We start from the raw sequence: 21,796 nt of genomic DNA, 5'->3' as shown, positions 1-21,796 counted from the left end.
CAAAACTCAAAGAATGGCCTCTGCATTAGACTTTCTGTCACGTTATGAGGACGAAGGAGAACCATTGTTAAACAGAATCGTGACCGGTGACGAAACCTGGATTAAGTACGTGAACCCTGAGACAAAAGAACAATCAAAGATGTGGGCACATTCAAATTCGCCTACCAATCCAAGAAAAGCCTCGCAAGATTTTTCTGCCAGAAAACTGATGGCAACGGTGTTTTGGGATGCCAAAGGGGTGTTGTTGGTTGAATTCATGGAACGTGGTACGACCATTAATCAAGACGTGTACTGTGAAACAATAAAAAAGTTACGACGGGCTATACAGAACAAACGCCGTGGTATGCTGACTTCCGGTATCGTTTTTTTGCACGATAACGCTCGTCCTCACTCTGCTCGCAGAACAACGGCCCTTCTTGAGTCCTTCAAGTGGGACGTTATCAACCATCCACCTTACAGCCCAGACCTGGCGCCAAGTGATTATCACCTCTTCATGCATTTGAAGAAATGGCTCGGGTCACAGCGGTTTGATGACGACGAAGAGCTCAAAGATGCGGTCACAGGCTGGCTCCAGGCACAAGCGGGTGATTTTTATGCAGAAGGAATTTAAAGCTTGTGAAGAGATACGATAAGTGCCTCAATCGCTATGGAGACGATGTAGAAAAATAGTGCAAAGATGTAGTTGTAAGATGTATATATTAAAATATTTTTATTTAACTTGGTGTATTTTTTTAAATCAACCGGAGGTTACTTTCTGAACGGCCCTCGTATATACAAAGCTTCCTCGTAAATCTATTAGTGTAAACTGTATCAAAATTCATACAATAGTTCCTGAGATCAGCCTTTCCGTACAGACACAAAAATGCAGTGGGGACTTAAAATTAGTAGTATTTGTAGATCGATATTCCACGCATAGCATATCTGTGTTGCTAAACAGTATCACGGATGATGCTTGTTGTACACCAGCAGTTTGCCTGAACGACCAACAACCCTGCGGATAGAGAAGCATCACATACTTGCATATTTCAAAGGCGTCACCGCCCAGAACTTCAGCTGCCAGCGAGTGCCTTATCGCAGCCCGTAGATGACAGGCAAGCACAACTAGAGTTAGAGGTCCTCCACGTTTGGGGGGGGGGGGGGGGGTGTCACTTCCCTCTGCCAAGTCACATTGTGGAAATAGAGCCACAAGTACACCTCCACACACCAGCCATTTATAGCGTTACAGCTCCACTTGTTGGCAGTTCTCCAGATTCTCTGGGCCAGCTCATGCGCCAGCTGATACTAGCCCTTCAATTAGAGCCCAACTGGGGCTACCACCGAGGGACTTCAGACCTCTCCAATGTTGTCTCTGAGAAGTATCTTTGGCCAACTGCTGCCGAGTACATTCTCCCTCCTTCCAGTGGGAAGCTTCATTTGATTAGTCTCTATGTCCCACAGTCTCAGGTAACTTTGCTGTTTTCCAGGTGAATGCATGATAGAATACTGAGAGAGTTCAGTATTAAGTTTTGTAAGAAGAAGGTATACACCTTTTTCTTATTGATTTGGGACATGGTGTTTCTTAGGCATCTCTCTATGTGAGGTATAGTAATACTAACTGCTCTTCAGTGTCAACTTTAAACTTGAACATGTTAGTAATATACAACCTAATAATATTAGCTCTCACCAATACACCACCTACAAGAAGTGTTAGTATTTAAGCTAAATGTTTATAGCCTATTAGTCCCGTAATGGAATCCAAAGTTGTTGCACTGTAGGGATTACCCCCTTGCTATTTTTTTTTTTTTTTTTTTTTTTTTCTTCCTCTCTCATGCTTGATACAAATCGCTTCAGTGGACTATGAGTTCAATGTTCACAATCAGTGAAGTACTAGCAGACGTGCAAAGGTGATTGTTCTCTACAATCTTGGAGTATGCCACACAGTTGATTATCAGGCCTGTGGAGGCATTTCACTAACTTACACAGTGCATTTGTGTGTGCTAAATGTACTCTGCTAGCCAAGTAGCTGCTTCTTGTGTGTAGTACATAACCTGGCCTACTAAGAACCCTACACCAAATGTTAGAAGTAAAATAATTTGCATCTAAGATGATTGCAGGATCATCTGAGGCTCAAAATCAAACCTTGATCCAAGCCTCAATCTGGGGTATGCGAATTGGTTGTGACAATATTGCTGCAAATCACGAGCTACTCTTTCACCTGGCCTGTGAGGCCAGCTGTCTTTACCATTTCAGCCAAACATTGTGTTCGCTGACATGAACGCAGTTTTCAGCTTGCTGCATGCATTGCACTCCGTAGCCAATGACTGAGCCTTCTCCAAATCTTAGTTGGGACCTCCCAGCAGATATAACAAGTGAACACTGGCCTTGCTGTGACATGTTGGCTATTTTTAGCATTCCTGTCCTCTGCAGTTCTCTTAACATTTCTGGCCAATCTGACCTAGAGCCAACAGACAAGGCATCCATTGCTGGCTTAAACATATTCTCAGTAATGGGCAGCACCTCATAAGTGGTGTTCGGTTCCAAGGGGGCAGCCAGGCAGCTTATAAATTGGACTTCTGTTTCAGTATTTGCTGCCTTGCATTGATTAAAACTGGTATCTACAAAAAGAATTAAAACAAGAAAAGAGAAGGAATTGAAAGAAGAAACAGCTCTGGTCTATTTTAAATAGTGATTAACCATAGCAAAGGTCTCGTATGGGACTCAAATGCAAGCACTGAGAACGTGCTGGTACAGAGTGCAATTACACTGCACACAGTTAATCTCTCTCTCTCTCTCTCTCTCTCTCTCTCTCTCTCTCTCTCTCTCTCTCTCTGTGTGTGTGTGTGTGTGTGTGTGTGTGTGTGTGTGTGTGTGTGTGTGTGTGTGTGTGTGTGTGTGTGTGTCACTAATTCTACAAGAGGCACTTGCACAACTGTAATAAAAACACATTGCTTAGATGTGTCCTCACGTCTCCAGATATTTGTTTTGATAGGTATATTCATAGATTCTTGATGCCGCTTAGCAAAGTTAACAGTATTGTTTAGTCCAGGCTGATGACCCTCATTTGCAATCGAAAATCTCCTTTATTTTATCCCTTAAAATCTTATGTAACATCTGCAACTCAGTTTGTTTTCTGGATGCCTTTTGAGGTCTGCCCTGAATAATCATGTAAATAAGGGAGATTGTGTTTCTCATGCTCTGACAGACTTGTAAGCAGTTCTTTGGGTACATCCTATTCTTGTATTGGCCCCATTCAGTGAAGACATCTTCTGTAGTAATTTCTTCCATTGCATCTCAGAATAAATTGATGTTTTGACGGTGATGGGAGTAGGTTTTGCAATCCAGTACACAGGATAATTATTATGTGCTGACGTATTCTGCAGATGCATGCACTTTCTAAACAAAACAAAAGCTGTGGGGAGGGGGGATGTTGCAGCACCCATGATTACAGATTGTTGTTTTTATCATCTTTCTTGGTGGTGGAGAGGATAATGGAGTGCTACCCACAGTGATAGTGATTTTGATGCGTTCATGAATGTTTCAGTTAGGTGTTTGAAAATAAATAACAGGTTCAAATGGGTAGTCTGACAAAATTTAATTGTCTTTCTTTCAGGAGGGAGGTATAGATTGAGAAATGTTAAGAAGGAAGAGCAGGACACTCACCCCAGGTTGAAAGGGATCAACCTGTAGTGAGGATGAGAGTAGACAGAGATCTTTGATCTGGAGTTAAAATTCTGTGCAAGTGAGAATGTGGATGCAGGAAGTGTTCTGCACAGAGGTAAATGGATAATACAGCCTGGCTTTACTAGTGAGCTTTCTTGTATTTGTCCCATGCCACACTCATCAGCTGTTGTCTACCATGGTAATCAGCAATGCTAGGGTAAGTGCCACATTAGGCCACTTTTTCTGCATCTCTCTCTCCCAAGGAAAGCTGTTGATGTTGTTCCTTAAGATAATGCACTCTAAAACAAAAAATGTGACATACCATGAATGAATTGTCCAAGTAAATGTACAGGCAAAGAAATGATTACTGTTTCAGAAAAATTAAATGATTTATTCAAGTGAAAAAATGTCACAAATTGAGCAAGTCAATAATGCATGGCCCACCTTCGTTTTGGCATTGATAGAGTTGTTGAATGTCCTCCTGAAGTAAGGGCTATCACTCCAAATTATCTCCAGTTGGTATGTCAGATCTCTGAAATCCCAAGATAGTTGGAGGATCCTGCCCATAATACTCCAAAAATTCTCATTTGGGGAGAGATTTGGTGACCTTGTTGGCTAAGGTAGGGTTTGGCAAGAACGAAGACAAGCAGTACAAACTGTCTCCATGTCGGGCCGGGCATTATCTTGGTGAAATGTAAGCTCAGGATGGCTTGTCATGAAGGGCAACAAAATGGGGTGAGGAATGCCATTGAGGTACCATTGTGCTGTAAGGACGCTGAAGATGACAATCAAAAGAGGTCCTGTTATGAAAAGAAATGGCACCCCAGACTATTGCTCCTGGTTGTCGGACTGAATTGCAGACAGCAGTCAGTTTGGTATCCTGCCACTGTCCGGGGCATCTCCAGACACATCTTTCCCTTGGAGTCTCGTTGACTGGAGTAGGATTGTCTTCATTGATGAGTCCTGCTTTGAATTTAGCCTTGATGACTGGCGAAGATATGTCTGGAGACGCCCCATACAGCAGTGGCATATCAACCTAACTGATGCTTGCCATACAGCCTGACAAACAGGACTGACGGCCTGGGGTACCATTTCTTTTCGTAGCAGGGGGGTCATCTATGGCACCCTTACAGCACAGCGGTACATTGACTATATTCTACACCCCATTTTGTTGCCCTTCGTTGCAAGCCATCTTGGGCTTACATTTCAGCAAGATAATGCCTGCGTGCCACATGGCAAAAGTTTTTGCTGATTATCTTATGCTTGCCAAACCCTATTTACACCAGCAAGATCACTCGATCTCTCCCCAGTTGAACATTTGGAGCATTATGGGGAGGACCCTCTGACCATTTAGGATTTTGATGATCTAACACAACAGTTGAGCAGAATTTGGCACAACAACCTACAGTAGGACATCCAACAACTCTATCAATCAGTGCCAACCCGAATAACTGCTTGCATCTGGGCTAGAGTTGGACCAACATGTTGTTCATGTGCTCAATTTGTGAAGCGCTTTCTCTTGAATAATTTGTCCAATTGTTCTGAAATTGTAATCATTTGTTTGCTTGTACATCTACATCACATCTTCCAGTTTCTGTCCCATTCACGTAATTCCTTTTTTGCCTTAAAGTGTATTTACCTTGTTGCTTTATGCCACCCTTGACAAACAGTACAGTGGAAAAATACTGTCACCATATGTAAACTATCATGAAAATCAATGTTACACCTTGTAACCACTTCCCAAAACACACACCAGAGACATAGTGGACTGACTATATTGCATGTAGTATCACATTGTATGCTGTCCCTTGCCATTGCACATCACCACATGCTCTGCCTTGTCATATGCACACCAGTATAACTACGTCCAAACCAGGCCAAAAATTTATATAATGTTTTCTTATAGGAAAATAAATTATTTTTCAATGTCATAAAAAATTCCCAAACTTAGAAAGTCAAATAATTTAGTGCTAACAGCTTGAACTCCTTCCATCTGATGATGTAATTACTGGTATCCTAGATAGCTGCTAGATGACAATGCTATAAACTACAAGCACTGCTATCACCTCTGCAGCACTGGCTATGGAGACACGCCTGTCCTGCCTGCCTATCAGTGCTTGTGGGTCTCCTTTAAAGCCAGCAGTGCAGCTGCTCAGTCAGTCAGTTGGGATTTCACTGTGCTATTGAATTACTATCTCTCTGCATCATTGTTTGGTTCTGGATTTGTTATGTCTTAGGTTTTTGATATTGGTTCACTTGTTGGGCCTGGTATTCTGCCATGCCATCTCTGTTGCTCGTATTTCTCTTGTTGTTGCCCACCTGTTTACTCTCTGATGGCTTGCTGTTGATGCTTTGGTGAGTTGAGGGCTACACAGATTCTGTAGTCATTCCTGGTCTTGTTTGTGGTCACTATATAATTGTTGTTTCAAATTAAAATATAATGATGAGCGTTATGTTGTAGTAGTTTCAGCATAGTGAGATCTTATGTTCATCATAATTTTTCTCTGATCCTCCTGTTTCACTTTGACTGATAGTAATTCATAATATAATTATTTTGCTAGCTGACTTGAATTTTTTTTTTTATTTACATGTCAAATTCCATAGGACCAAATTGAGGAGCAAACTCCAAAGTCATGGAATGTGTCAGTACATAAAATTACAACATAAAAGTAATAACAGGTATAAATAAAATGTTCATGAACCCAAAAATATCAAGCCATAAGTGTAAGTAAACGCAATCAACAATATATCGTAAGAATCAGCTTAATTTTTCACGGAACTCTCTACAGAATAGAGGGAGTGACATGTGGGGAAACTCTTCAGTTCCGACTTGAGAATGCGTGGATTACTGCTAAGATTTTTGAATTCTTGTGGTAGCTTATTGAAAATTAATGAAACAGTTTGCTGCACACCTTTCTGCATAAGAGTTACGGAAGTCCGATCCAAATGCAGGTTGGATTAATGCCGAGTATTAACTGAGTGAAAGCTGCTTATTCTTGGGAATATGCTGATATTGTTAACAAGAAAAAACAGTAAAGAATATACATATTGAGAGGCCAGTGTCAAAATATCAATACCCAGACTCGTGAACAGGGGTTGAAAAGTTTGTAATCTTAACACCACTTATTGCCCGAACCACCCGTTTCTGAGCCAAAAATATGCTTTTAGAACGGGAAGAGTTACCCCAGAATATAATTCCATAAGGCATAAGCGAATGAAAATAAGCCAAGTGGGCTAATTTTTGTGTCAAACGATCGCTTACTTCAGATACTGTTTGAATAGTAAAAATGGCAGCATTAAGTCTTGGAACAAGATCCTGAACGTGGGCTTTCCACGACAGTTTACTATCTATCTGAACACCTAGAAATTTGAACTGTTCAGTTTCACTAATCATATGCCCATTCTGTGAAATTATAATGTCGGGTTTTGTTGAATTGTGTGCTAAAAACTGTAAAAACTGAGCCTTACTGTGATTTATCATTAGTTTATTTTTTGCAAGCCATGAACTTATGTCATGAACTGCACTATTTGAAACTAAGTCAGTGTCGCACACAACATCCTTTATAAATAAGGAACAGGAGTGGCCTCAACACTAATCCTTGGGACACCACCCATTTGACTGTACCTACTCAAACCCCACATCACAGCCATTCTCAACACTGTGAACAATGACATTTTGCTGTCTGCTGTTAAAGTAAGAGGTGAACCAATTGTGAGCTACTCCCCATATTTTGTAATGGTCCAACTTCTGGAGCAATATTTTGTGATCAACATAATCAAATGCCTTAGTTAAATCAAAAAATATGCCTAGCATTTGAAACCTTTTGTTTGACCCATCCAGTACCTCACAGAGAAAAGAAAGTATAGTATTTTCAGTTGTTAAATGACTTCTAAAGCTGAACTGTACATTTGATAGCAAATCGTGTGATATAAAATGATAATTATCCTTAAATACACAGCCTTTTCAATAACATTAGCAAACACTGATGGCATAGAAATAGGTCTAAAATTGTCTAAATTATCCCTTTCTCCCTTTTTATAAAGCGGATTTACTACAGGGTACTTTAATCATTCAGGAACCTGGCCATTCCTAAAGGAAAAATTACAGGGCTAACATGTGTGTAGTGCAGTACTTTAATATTCTGCTAGCAGTCCATCATATCCATGAGAGTCCTTATCTTCAGTGATTTAATTATTGACTCGATCTCCCCCTTGTCTCTATCACAGAGGAGTATTTCAGACATCAATCTCGGAAAGACATTTCCCAAGAGAGTTATATGATTCCCTGTAGAAACTAAGTTTTTATGTTTTTATTTAATTCATCACCAGTGCTCAGAAAATTATTGTTAAATACTGTATATATATATCTGATTTATCAGTAACAGAAATATTTTTTCTACAAACTGACTTTATATCGTCGACCTTGTGCTGCTGACCACACACTTCCTTCCCAACTGACCATATGGTTTTAATTTTATCCTGTGAATTAGCTATTCTATTTGCGTACCACATACTATTTGCCTTCCTAACAACTTTTTAAAGCATCTTACAGTACTGTTTGTAGTAGCTTGATTGTGTCTACTTCTAACATTTCGATATAATTTCCGCTTTGTTCCACAAGGTATCCTTATCCCACTAGTCAGCCACTCAGGCTGCCTTTTACTGCTAGTACTCCATTTAGAACATTCTAATGGAAAGCAACCCAAAGAGCATGAGAAATGTGTTAGGGAAAGCATTATATTTGTTATCTATGTTACCGGCACCATAAACATCCTGCCACTCTTCTTCCTTGACAAGGTTTAAAAAACACTCTATTCCTGTTGGATTAACTTTCCTACATAGTTTGTAATTATATGTGACATTTGTTTGAGTACAAAAGCCTTTTAATATTTATGCATCATGGTCTGAAAGGCCATTCACCCTTTTTACTAACAGAATGCCCATCTAGTAATGAAGAATGAATAAAAATATTGTCTATGGTTGTGCTACTGCTCACCTGCACCTTAGTTGGAAAAAAAACACACTCTGCATCAGATCATATGAATTTAGGAGATTTACCAACATCCTTTTTCCTGCACAATTGTATACAAAATTAATATTGAAGTCGCCACATATAACTAATTTTTGGTACTTCCTATAAAGTGACTGAAGAACCCTCTCTAGCGTGAGCGAAATGCTCTGAAGTCAGAGTTAGGGAACCTATAAACAACAAAAAGTAGAAGTTTAGTTTCACTAAATTCAACTGCCCCTGCACAACATTCAAACATCTGTACAGTGCAGTGCTGTGATACGTCTATGGAATCAAATGGAATACTGTTTTTTACGTACATGGCCACTTCCCCACTCTGTGAGGAACTCCTTGAAAAACAGCCAGCTAATCTGTATCCTGGCAAAGGAAGCCTCTGAATTGTCAAATTATTTAAGTGGTGCTCCTATATACCAATAATTTCAGAGTCAACATCTATAAGCAGTTCACTAACTTTATCTCTAATACCACTTATATTTTGATGAAGTATGTTAATGCCTGCTCTACTTGGAAACATGACGTCCTCTTAAGGTGATTCCTTAGTTAGAGTGACTTCCTTTAAACAGGTATACCTATCAGCTGACTTCATTCTAACATAAGATGCAGCTCTAATGCCAACTACTGCCAGATTTTTTTCCATAAGTGATCCCACCACCACCACCACCACCAACAACAACAACAACAACTACTACACTGTCACCTATAAGCTTTGCCAGCCTCCCCTACCCATACCTATTGAGGTGCAAGGCCATGCCTAGTAAAACCCAATCTACTGATAGACTCAGCTGGCACCACTGCAATGTGACCCATGCCTTCTGCCATCAGTGCCTTCTCTAGCCCCATGTTAACGTGCCTAACAGCTGCATTAAGATGAGGACGATCATGACGATGCCACAGTTGCACGAGATACACATTAGTGCCACCAGTTTGAGTAGTGATTGTTACCAGGTCGCCACCTACATCATATTCCCCGTCCCTGTGAAGACTATTCCTTCTCTGCCCACTATCACTACCTGAACCTCCTTCGTAAAATTCCTACTTAACTCCCCTATGCTGTCAGTCACCTGAGCCAACCCTGCACTAGGTTTCATGATGCTGGTGACCTGGTACTCACTCCCCAACACTTCCTGCAACTGCTGGCCTACATTTCTAGCATGTGAACTACCTAGCAGCAGAACCTTCTTCTTTCTGTTAGACTTTGCAACTGACTTAGGCCTCCTAACTGCTGAGGACACCTACACCTACAGCTACAAGAGTGACAGTTGGTCAAATCTATTGCATATATGCAAAGTACAACTGCCTGAATACCTCCTCCTTCTAGCTGCCTTCTTGCCAACTGTCAGTTCCCATTCCCCAGTACCCTTCACACTCCTCAATCTATCTAGTTCCTCCTGTATTTCTTGTAACTGCACCTGAAGGCCACAGTTCTTATGCTCCTGCCCCTCTATCAACTTATTTCTACTACAGTGGAGAGGATCTGGTTAGAATGCCCACTGGCTTCCCCACAGCATCCCCCCCCCCCCCCCCCCCCCCGCCCCCAGTGAAAATACTTTGAACAAATCCCACACTGTAACCCACTATTCACAAACCTACAACAGAGCCCACACTTCTCACCCATAGTAAAATTTTACAGTTACTGAAAAAAACTAAATGTCTATGTTACCTAAGTTCAGTTAAGATAATTCAGTTTAACCCTGCTGTTCTGTTCGGGTCTATATGACCCGAAACGAATATGAACGTTATTTTACATTATGTAAATACCAATATATATTTATGAAACTTTGTGACTTTGTCTGAAAATGGATGAGCAGCATGTGTTTTAAAAGGTTTTAAAAAAGTTTAAGAAGTTTGGGCTTCAACTGTAATAGTTGCATATGTAATGTTCGGGTCATAATGACCCGACACAAATATGTTTAGTGTAACTCGTATTTATTTCTAAAATCTGGAAATGGCGAAAATTATTTTTGTTGTGTTGTGTGGGAATAGTGACTGCATCATTCCAACTTACTCTCAACAATCACCTAAAGCTCCATGCGTTCACAACAATGGGCTTGTTTGTTGCTTTCCCCAGGAAATAATAATTGGCAGTTCTCAATAATTGGAATGCTTTGTTTCTGCCCAGTTTGACTTGTGACACCATGGCGATGAGACCATTGAATGATCGTGAGTTGGAAGAAATAGTAAATGCCTCACCAGATGAAGGATCACTTTCTGAGTTTGAAGATCACATCAGCAATGCATCTGAAAGCGAGTGTTCCGATGACAGTTACGACAGTCCACAGCCCATACAAAATAGTGTAGAGACTTTTCTTTCTAAAAATGGGAATATAGAATGGCAGTTGCATCCACCAGCACAACATGGTCGCCTACCAGCTTCGAACATCATCAAGAGTACCCCAGGAGTTACCAGGTATGCAGTCAGCAGAATATCTGATGTAAAATGTTCATTTGAAGCAGTATTTCACACAGCGCTTCAAAATGAAATAATAGAGATGACAAATATTGAAGGGCAGCGAGTTTATGGTGAACAGTGGACAGATATTGATGGTTCTGTTTTCCATGCATACTTAGGACTCTTACTCCTAGCGGGTGTATATCGATCTCATGGGGAGTCTACAAAAAGTTTGTGGGATAAAGATACTGGGCGAAACATATTTCGAGCAACCATGTCTCATGAAACATTCTGTAAGATATCACGTGTCCTGCGATTTGACAAGAAATCTACTAGAGAGGAAAGACGACGTACTGACAAACTTGCCGCAATTCGTAGTATTTGGGAGAAGTGGGTAGAGGTCCTTCCTAAACTGTATAATCCAGGAGAAAATGTTACTGTTGACGAGCAGTTAGTAGCATTTAGAGGTCGCTGTCCATTCAAGCAGTATATCCCAAGTAAACCGGCAAAATATGGGATCAAAATATGGACCATGTGTGACAGCAAAACTTCATACGTACTGAAAGCCCAAATTTATACAGGAAAGGTGAGTGGAGCGGCACCAGAAAGAAATCAGGGAATGAGGGTGGTATCTGATCTCACTTCTGAGTTACGTGGTCAGAATATCACGTGTGACAACTTTTTTACGTCGTACAATTTGGGGCAGCTGCTTCTGAAAAGGAAATTGACTATGTTGGGAACTATACGGAAAAATAAGCCGGAGCTTCCACACAAAATGACCAACAAGGAGGTACACAGCTCTTCATTTTACTTCACAAATGACACTACTGTGGTTAATTATATTCCTAAGAGACACAAGAATGTTGTACTTATGAGCACTCTCCACCATGATGCGGAAATCAGTGACAGGGCTGATAAGAAGCCAAAAATGATTTTGGACTATAATTCAACCAAAGGTGCTGTAGACACGCTTGATCAGTTATTAGGTACATATACATGCAAACGAAAAAGTAATAGGTGGCCAATGATAGTTTTCTACAATATTCTTGATGTTTCTGCTTATAATGCATACGTTTTGTGGATTTCGGTTGACCCTAATTGGAATGCAAGCAAATTGACTAGAAGGAGAATATTCTTGGAGGAACTTGGAAAGTCACTGATAAAAGAACATATTGCATCAAGAACGCATTTCCCAAGAACAGAAGATTCTTTGAGAATGGTCACAAGCATCCAAAACCCGAATGATGTGGGTGGTGTGTCAGAATCGGTAACAACAAGAAAATCTACAAAACGTGCACGCTGTAAGTTCTGTCCATCAAGTAATGACAATAAAACAAACATGGTGTGTGGAAAATGTAGTAAACATATTTGCAAGAAACATGTAACCTACTTGTGTCCACAGTGCAAGCAGTAAGAAAAGAACTGTAGTATTTTATAAGATGATTGTATTGAAAATTCTGTTGTTTCAAATTTATGTGAATACTTGTGCCTAAACTACAATCAGTAAGAAGAGAGGATTCTAAAGTTGTAGTGCTTTCTATGTTGGAATGTAATAAAAAAACTGTAGTGTGTTCTGTACTGTAGTGTGCTCTAAGATGAATATCTGTAATGACAACTGTCTGTTGTTAGAAAATGTCAATACTTACGTCTAAACTGTCAACAATAAGAATAGAAGTATGGAAAAACTGTAGTGCTTTCTAAGTTGAATGCCTGTAATGGAAACTGTCTGTTGTTTCAAATTTATGTGCATATTTAAATGAAAAATATCCCTCAATAAAGTTGTATGCATTGTTATTATTATTATTATTACCATTATTATTATTATTATTATTATTATTATTATTACTAACAAGGTACTGGAATAGAACAACAATGTCGATAGCTAAAACTGTACCAAAATTTATGTTTCTAAAGCATTTTGATATGTCGGGTCATATTGACCCGAACAGTATATATGTCAAGTAAAAGTGAACAGAACAGCAGGGTTAAAACTAAGCAAATAGTACCTTACTCACCATTAGTAACAGAAATGTGAAATTGCATAATTACCTGAAAATATTATGTTGTTCCTATGTCTTGAATGGAGAAGTGCATGCAAGAGAATCACAAATCATCCTGTAATTAAGAACCAAGGATAAAGGTTGCAGTCATAAATAATCATAATATATAAATAAATGAAGCAATTATAACACCCTACAGCTGTTATTTACAAACAAAACAAGGATTCAAAATGAGGTGACAACCAAATAAAGATGGCAAGGCAAGGAGAAAATTTCTTACCTAGGTGGTGATAGGTTGCTTTTTAAGTGAAAAGTCCATTTCTTAACATTTCAAATTCCAGCCCCTTACAGAATTTTAAGTCCAGGTATGTCGTTACTTAAAATGTTACTGGAATATCTTCATTTGAAATATCTTAAAGGGAAATAAACACCAGAAAGACCAAGTGTCAAGACTTATTTTTCATCTTTATTTTAGTTCAGTGATAGGTTATAAATTTTTAATTTATTTCTGTGATAGATTATAAATTTTACAGTAATGGTGATATAATATAAATATCCTTTAAAAATATGTTTGAAGTGAGTTATGAGCAATTTCACACATAATTTCTTTTTTTCTGTGAAAGGTCTAAAACAATCTGGCATATGGAGAGGTTGGGTGCAATGGGATCAGTACCAGCATATTTCTTTCCTGTTTACTGTGCCAGTAGATTGTTTTGTCTTCCCTGAGAAAAAATCCCAAACTTGTATTTGATGCTGCTTCATGTCAGTGGTAGGAATAGTGTTTCCAAAATTCATTACTCACTCAACAAACATGACATATTTGTAGCAGAATTACAGAAAACATCAAATCCTAATAATTATGTGAACAAACCTCATGCAAGTGCAAATGCACAAGGGTGGTTTAGTTGCGACAGCATCTGTTACATTCATTACTCCTGTTATTGAAGTAATTCTGTAAACTAACTACAGTGGGCAGCACCTGTCAAGGAACAGGTAACAAACCTACTCCACTTTTCAAGTGATAGGTGGTGTGTACGTCATTGTGATCTGAGACATACTTGGACGTGGGCCTTTTACACAGTGTTGTGGCCCGAATTGCACTATGCTTGGTCTCCAAACCGTTAAAGAGAATTCTGTATCAGAGCACTGTACTTACCGAGTGAGGTGGCGCAGTGGTTAGACACTGGACTCGCATTCGGGAGGACGATGGTTCAATCCCGTGTCTGGCCATACTGATTTAGGTTTTCCATGATTTCCCTAAATCGCTCCAGGCAAATGCCGGGATGGTTCCATTCAAAGGGCACGGCCGACTTCCTTCCCCGTCGTTTTCTAATCCGATGAGACCGATGACCTCGCTGTCTGGTGTCCTTCCCCAAACCAACCAACCAACCTCCTCTCTGTGGTGTCCTCCTCCTCCACAGTCACTGAGTCACAAACAGGACATGCCTTTACAACCAGCACTGTACTTAACCCAATATTTGTCCAATGAATAGATTTCATTTCTGAAGTGTGATTCTACAGGGACTGCAAACTGCTAATCTTCTGGCTGGCATATCTCTTCATTTGAGTTTAAAAAATTTCCAACCTTACATTTCTGTAGATGTTGAAATAGGTGGTAAATCTGAGGGTGTTAAAAATAGTGAATTTGGAGGATGTTTCAACAATTCACACTTAAGTTACATCCCTTTTCCTATTTTGAAGGTCCATTCTTGTGATGAAAACATTTTTTTGCTATATTTTTCCCTTTTGTTCTGTTTTGAGATCCCATCTCATTGGAGAAACACCGTGTGACGAAGGTTTTTTTTTCCTTTGTTTCTTTCACAATCTAGTACTGTTCTCTTGTTATTTTTCCATGCAGTCACCAAAAAACTGGCATATTTTTATCACCAGTTATAGATTCACCAGTAACCAGGCAATCAGTGAGAACAACCCCTCTTTTTAATCCCAGAAAGTATTACGTATGTAGTCAATTCACTGAATGTAATCAAAAACAGTTTTTTGTTGTTGTAGGGCCCACTGATTTGACTGTTATTTTATTTCTCTCATAAAGTGGTGAACCCATGCCTTCATCTATATTAACAAATCTGGGCACAAATCAGTTTGATTTTTTTAAAAGTGGCCTTGAACAATGAAGGAGAAATTTATTTTCAAATTGGTCTGTATTGGACATTCATCAGATATGGTGCCCATCTGGCATAAAGCTTTCAGGCAGTTAATTCTACATGTACAATATATTTAATCATTCGTGTGCTTTTGGTGTCAGCTATTTAATACACCTTAATAACTGCTTGTCCAGTACAATATTAAGTTAATATGAGGGTTGGGATTTTAATAGTGGCAACTATTTATTTACAGCTCGTGCAAAATAGATACATGTTTCAAAGTTTTACTGACCTTCAAAGTAGTCACCAGCATTGTGTATATCACAATGCTGTTCATTTTTGGAACACAACCTATGACCAGCTTAAAGACAGACGTGATGACACTTTCTACAGGACCTGACCATCATTTTGCAGGACAATGCTCAAGCACGTACAGCGCAAGCTGTTACTCATTTGTTTGACTGATGGGCTGGGCTTTACCACCTACTGCAGTCCCCTGACTTAAGTGAGTTCAACTCAGTTTCTTAACTGAAGGAAACACTTCACGGCATTTGCTTCTGAACTGCTACAAATTCGTTGGGCAATAGACCATGCCACTCAAACTGTCAACACAAGTGGCACTGCTACGACTTCCACATGGCTGGCGATGGGTTATACACAATGATGGTGCCTACTTTGAAGGTCAGTAAAACTTTGAAACACATACCTTTTTTGTACGAGCTGTAAATAAATAGTTGCCACTGTTATTGTTCCAACCCTCATATCAGTACCTTATCTGTAGCAGGCTGAGCACTTTTCACTTTGTGCTTGTGCATGAATCAAACTGTAAGTGTAGGTTATATTACTAAAACTCTTTGTCAGATTATTTATGATGTTAATAAATTATGAGACAGAATTGATGCCCAGTACGTAGCTTCAGGAGGCAAAATGCATAATATTGCCAGTAAGATACACATAAAAATAAAAGTGACACTCTATCCTAGCTTTTGGAACAAATAGTTTCTTCCTCAAAGAGGTGAGAGGGATAGATTGGGGGAGGTTAAAAGAAAGAACAGATCACTCACATCCCAGAATGGGAGGGATCTGTCTGTCCTTTTTTTTTTTTTTTTTTTTTTTTTTTTTTTTTTTTTTTTTTTTAAAAAAAAATAGTGAAGTACAAATTTTAGGTGTTTGTATAAATAAACTGTAAATTTTGATATCACATAGACATAAAAATGAATAGTTATGAGGGAGCTACCACAGTTTCTACTGAATTTGAATGCAAATTGCAATGTGCTCTGTTAATTGTTGCAGCCCATTTCCAATTGTGGCTGAGGCAATTCAGGAAGAACTGGAACAATATAGATCATCAGAGGATGAAGTTAAGAAATTAAAGGAATCAATGGTAAGTTTATCTTCCTAAATTTTCAGTATTTGTAGTAGTATTCCTTTGCCTTAATGGTTGGCTGTTGTAAAGGTGGCAGGGGTGTCATCCAACTGCCATGGAAGCAAAGCTACTTAGCTGATCTCATTTGAAGGGGTCATATTTCAAATGATGCTATTAATAAATGCTTTGATATTATGATGTTTGTTGGGGGGGGGGGGGGGGCAGAAAGCTGATACTTTCTTCAATGACTCGGTCATGTACTGTGTGCAGAAGTCAGTATGATGATATTCATAAACTACACACTGGAGAGAGAGAGAGAGAGGAAAGTCAGTCAAGGCAACAACATTGTACACGCATATGACAAGTAACATATTTTGGTAATCAGGGTTTTCACTGGTTTTTTGTTGTTCTCCATTTTTTCTTTTCTTCTGCTAATATCTTCATCCCTCAATAAAAAATACACCCAACACCCTCTATAACAGTGGTTGCCAATCGGACGGTAATTATCCTGTGAGGGGTAAAAACTAAACGATTTGATTTTGTTTCTGTGGAACATATCTATTTAGTGCCTTGAACATGTTGAGTTTTTTACCTACAGAACATCATTTGCAGAAAGTGCCACTCTTCTGCTTTCATCTCAGTAAATTTGCTGTGGAAAATCATTGTTGGCTAGTGTTACCATATGCAGAACAAGCTGTGTCAGAAACAACATGCAGAGACTGTTTTTGATGATTCAAAGGCAACATTTGAAGTTTGTGGCAAAATGCATCCTGATCAGTGTGGTGTACCATGAGCTACTGCAACTGGGTCAAACAGTGAATGCTGAATGTTATGGAACACACTCACACAATATGAATCATACATTTAATGACAAAACATCCTCTGTATGCTTGAGACATGACGAAGTGAGTGCTTCATTATCAGTGCCAAACCATGTTGCAAATCGAGTGAAGGAAACCTTGGAGGGCCTTCAATGGGATGTCTCACCCCACTGTGTTCACCAGACATCACCCTTTCTGATTACCATTTGTTTCAGACATCACCCTTTCTGATTACCATTTGTTTCTGTCCATGCAGTGTAAATTTTCTGAACAACTCTTCACATCTTTTAATGAGCTCAAAAATTGTTTCCACAAGTGGACCATCTCAAAAGAAACTTGATTTCTTTTTTTTTTAAATTGCAGAAACCATTTATTGCCCAAAAAGTGGGAAAAGGTTGTAACTGCTAAAGGATACAGCCTCCCTAAATTACCTTACATGAGCTCCTTGTCCAGGCTATGAAACCCCAAGGGATGCCTACTGGCTGCTGTGTCATCCTCTGCCTTGTGGCATCGTGCAGATGCTGTATGGGGGAAGTGTGTGGTTAGCACACTGTTCTTCCAGACATTTTTCAGACTTGCCAGGCTTTTAGGGCCACTACTACTGGTCAAATAGCTCCACAGTTGGTATCATGAGGCTGAGTGCATTCTGTACCAGTCCTCCCTCCAAGAAAAAATCCTTGGTAGTACCAGGAATCTAATGCAGGTCCCCAGAAGGCACAATAGTAGTGGAGGAGCGTGTGGTCAGTACTCTGCTCTCCTGGCCATTGTCAGCTTTCATGACTGGAGCCACTACTGCTCAGTCAAGCAGCTCCTCAGTTGGCCTCAGAAGGGCAGAGTGCACCCCACTTGCCAACAGCTCTTGGCAGACCTGGAAAAAGTCACTCATTGAAGTGCTAGCCAAGACCGACAGCGCTAAATTTTGTTGATCTGACAGGAACCAGTATGACTGCTGTGGTAAGGCTGTGTCCAGCAAACAGAAGAATTAATTCAAGTACCCTATAATATGTTGCCTGAATCTTGTTGCGATGTACGCTTTTGGAATTTCTACATTAAACCTCTTCATAATGCACAATTCCTCTCTTATAGCATCTGCCACTACTGTTTGTAGATCATTTCCATTATACTCTTGTGCTTATTTAATAATCCAGTGATGAAACATACCATTGTTTGCTGGATCTTCTCTTACTTCCCTACTTTTTTTTGGGAGAAAAAATCCCTGTTCAACCACTCTGTGACTTCCCTATGTTGGTAAAGCAAATGGCAGCAAAGTTTCTTTGAAAGGCTATGGCTGATGTCCTTCCCAAATACAAGCTTGTGCTCCATCTCTAATGACCTTATTATCTTTCCTTTTTAGATGATGTCACAGATAGCTCAGACATATTTTAATGTTTTAATGTGCACTTGAGGGTAGATTTTAGCTTTATTTAAGTCACAGATTTTTAAGATGACGACAGATAAGTTAACGAAATTACCTTTCCTGACAGTGCTGTTGGATGTTTTTAGATGCTCAAAACATTTTTGTTAATTAATTTAGGTGAGCAATTCTGCATATCAAGTCTTAAGGATGCATCATATTATCATATGTGCCAAACCAGAACTATATCGGAGATCTCTAAGATGAGATATTTGAGTTAAATGTAATGAATGATGCTGTTCTTTTGCACAAAAGCCTCAGCAATCACTCATTTGTTTTCATTGTGAGAATTAGAGATCTAGGTTTATGATCAACCTACTATTGAGTTTTTCTTGATCAAGCTTTCTACGTAGTTGAACATAGCAAAAAAAAAAAAAAAAAAAAAAAATTAATAATAATAATAATAATATTATGCCTGTTTATTAAGGTAAGGAAACTTGTCTTATTGATTTGGAAGAAAGATTTATAGTGATATAAAATACGTCAGTACTGCAACAATTCTAATACAAACAGTGAAAGGTACTTTTGTGCAATTGAGATTGGGTTTTTGAGATGAACTTCATTTGGACTCAGTTACTGATAAAAGCCTTCTTACTAATGGCAAAAACTAATGGAAATATGACTTTTCTCAAATAGTTAAACTCTGACATGCTTTTTCCATGATATAACAATGAAAACAATCAGTTTTTGATAAAATTATTTAAATTGACAGATAAAAAATCTACTCACCAAGTGGCAGCAGAACACACACATAAAAGATTGTCGTGATTGGCAAGCTTTCGGAGCCAGTGGCTCCTTCTTCAGGCAGAAGGGTTGAAGGAGGAGGAAGAAGGGTGAAGGAAAAGGACTGGAGAAGTCTAGGAAAAGGGGTAGATTTTCCTTTTCCACATTATTTAAAAACACATACATAACAATATGGGAGGTACTGATGCTGTGTTCATTTGCTGTGTGAATGTGATGATGGTGATCTGACAATCATTTGTGTAATAATTACAAATAAGCTACACATATGACATGAGAAACCCATCCAAAATACTGCAGTGAACATATTTAAATAACCTTTCAAATTTTCCCCGTAATCTTACATGCAATGTGATTTAAATTGCACTCTTTTGTAAGTAACAAAATTAATTATATTCTGCTGACCTCTTTGCACCAAGAATTGTGCAACCAATATTAGCTCACTCCTTGCACTAAGTTGTGCCTCCACACATTTCACATACATGTTAAATTCATCATGTTAACCCTTTACAGAAGCAATATAATCCTAATATATTCTCACATACTACCATGAAATTACACTTATAAACACACTTATATCAATACAGCCCATGTTTTTCATTCGCAAGGTCAACTCTGCAAGTGTTGCATTTTTCTCGCCAGTTGGAGTATGTTCTGAATCTCGCTCTTTTAAGTTTTTGAATTGCTCAAATTTGAAGCCTCTTTCCTCATTCACCAACAAACTTTTACATTTACCAACCAAACTTGTGATTACCACTGCAAAGCCATTTTTAGTTTCGAGAGGTGCCCACTTTATTTTTTCTCCAAAATCAGTCACCTCACTTACAGGCTGCACATTTTAAATTTCACTCCTCTCTAAGCACTGCTCCCTCAAAAGATCGTTTTCAATGACCCTTGCTTTCTCTTCTGTATTTTTGGTGCATATTATAATTTCGGAATAACTGTCGTTTTCATTATCCATTCTTAGACTCTCCTGATCTACCTCCAACTCATCCGTGGGAATTAAATTGCCCTCAAAAACTATCATTTCATCATCTTCGTAAGCATCAAATTTACTGCTCCCATCCTCTGAATTAATGATATCAGTAGCTGCAACATTCTCACAACAACCACACAACTTAAAACTTCGCCTCTCTTAAACAAGTCCTTACCTATATTCACCAAATCACTGCTAACTTTAATCTATCAAATACTCATAAGATTCATTACTTAAAACATCTATTACACCTGTCGATACATTGTAGAGATCATCACATATTACTTCATCAGCCTCCTCCGATACAACACACAAATTGCCGCTACTGCATTGCACCACATCAGAATTCACAATACATTCAATTTTCACCAAATTCGGAACTGTCTCTGTCTCTGTAACATTTTCTCTACTCTCAGATGACTCCAACACACTGCATTCTGATCTAGTATCTATCACATTACTTTCACATTTGTCCTTCCACATCCACTCATAATTCATGCTTTTATCAAAAGTCATCAGTTCACTTCCATCAATAGAAATAAATGCACCAATACTTTCCTGCAAGATATCTAGGTCAGTAGCTTCAACCTTCACAGCTCCAGCACATGAAACATCACCTTTACATCCCTTTAACAATAAATCACCCAGTCCCACTGATAAATAATAAAATTTGTCACAAGCTGACAAGACTATTGCTACACCACCTTTACAAATACCTTCACATACTTCTGTCGATGTACCACAAAATTCATCCCCACTTGACGAGACTACTGCTTTGCCACATTCACAGATAGCTTCATTTAATTTCTCTGATACAAAATTATCTTGCTACTGATCAGTGCCTCATTTACAATTTATCATACATTCCACCACTGCCAAATTCAGATTCACCTCTGTCTCTGTTTTGATCACAGAATCTCTCAGCAAACGTAAATTCATTCCATCAGTCACTTCCCAAATAAATTCTCCTGGCCCTTATCATCTTTGTCGAATCTCTCAGCACATTTTACCAACTTTATTTTGCCCTCCTTATGGTTGTGCTGTTTAAAATTATTCCGTATTTTATTTTTATTTCTTATATCTTCCATCTCCAGTATTATGGCTTATTTTCCACATTGTTGACAGCCATAGAATTTTTAAAATAACTTGTCCTTTTCAACATCAGTTTATTTCACCACCTACAGACCTGAGATGCAGTCATCTCAAGTTTCTTGACCTCTTATTCTGGTATTGCATTGGTTTCTGCTCCTCATATCTTAGTTCCTGGTTTTGATTTCCATTATGAAAGTTTCTGTTTCCATTTTCTCTTTGATAATAAT

The 21,796-nt window shown here is 38.9% G+C and overlaps 1 protein-coding gene across 1 annotated transcript in view; it reads left to right on the top strand.

Annotated features, from left to right (window-relative positions):
• Window positions 1–21,796, top strand: part of LOC124803111 (protein sly1 homolog) — a 245,983-nt gene that overhangs the window by 94,426 nt on the left and 129,761 nt on the right. Inside the window, 1 exon segment of the mRNA XM_047264268.1 lies at window positions 16,453–16,543. Within this exon segment, the coding sequence (XP_047120224.1) occupies window positions 16,453–16,543 (91 nt within the window).

The sequence above is a fragment of the Schistocerca piceifrons genome, chromosome 6 (assembly GCF_021461385.2).
Source record: "Schistocerca piceifrons isolate TAMUIC-IGC-003096 chromosome 6, iqSchPice1.1, whole genome shotgun sequence".
Taxonomy (NCBI): domain Eukaryota; kingdom Metazoa; phylum Arthropoda; class Insecta; order Orthoptera; family Acrididae; genus Schistocerca; species Schistocerca piceifrons.
This window is presented reverse-complemented; position numbering and strand designations above follow the sequence as displayed.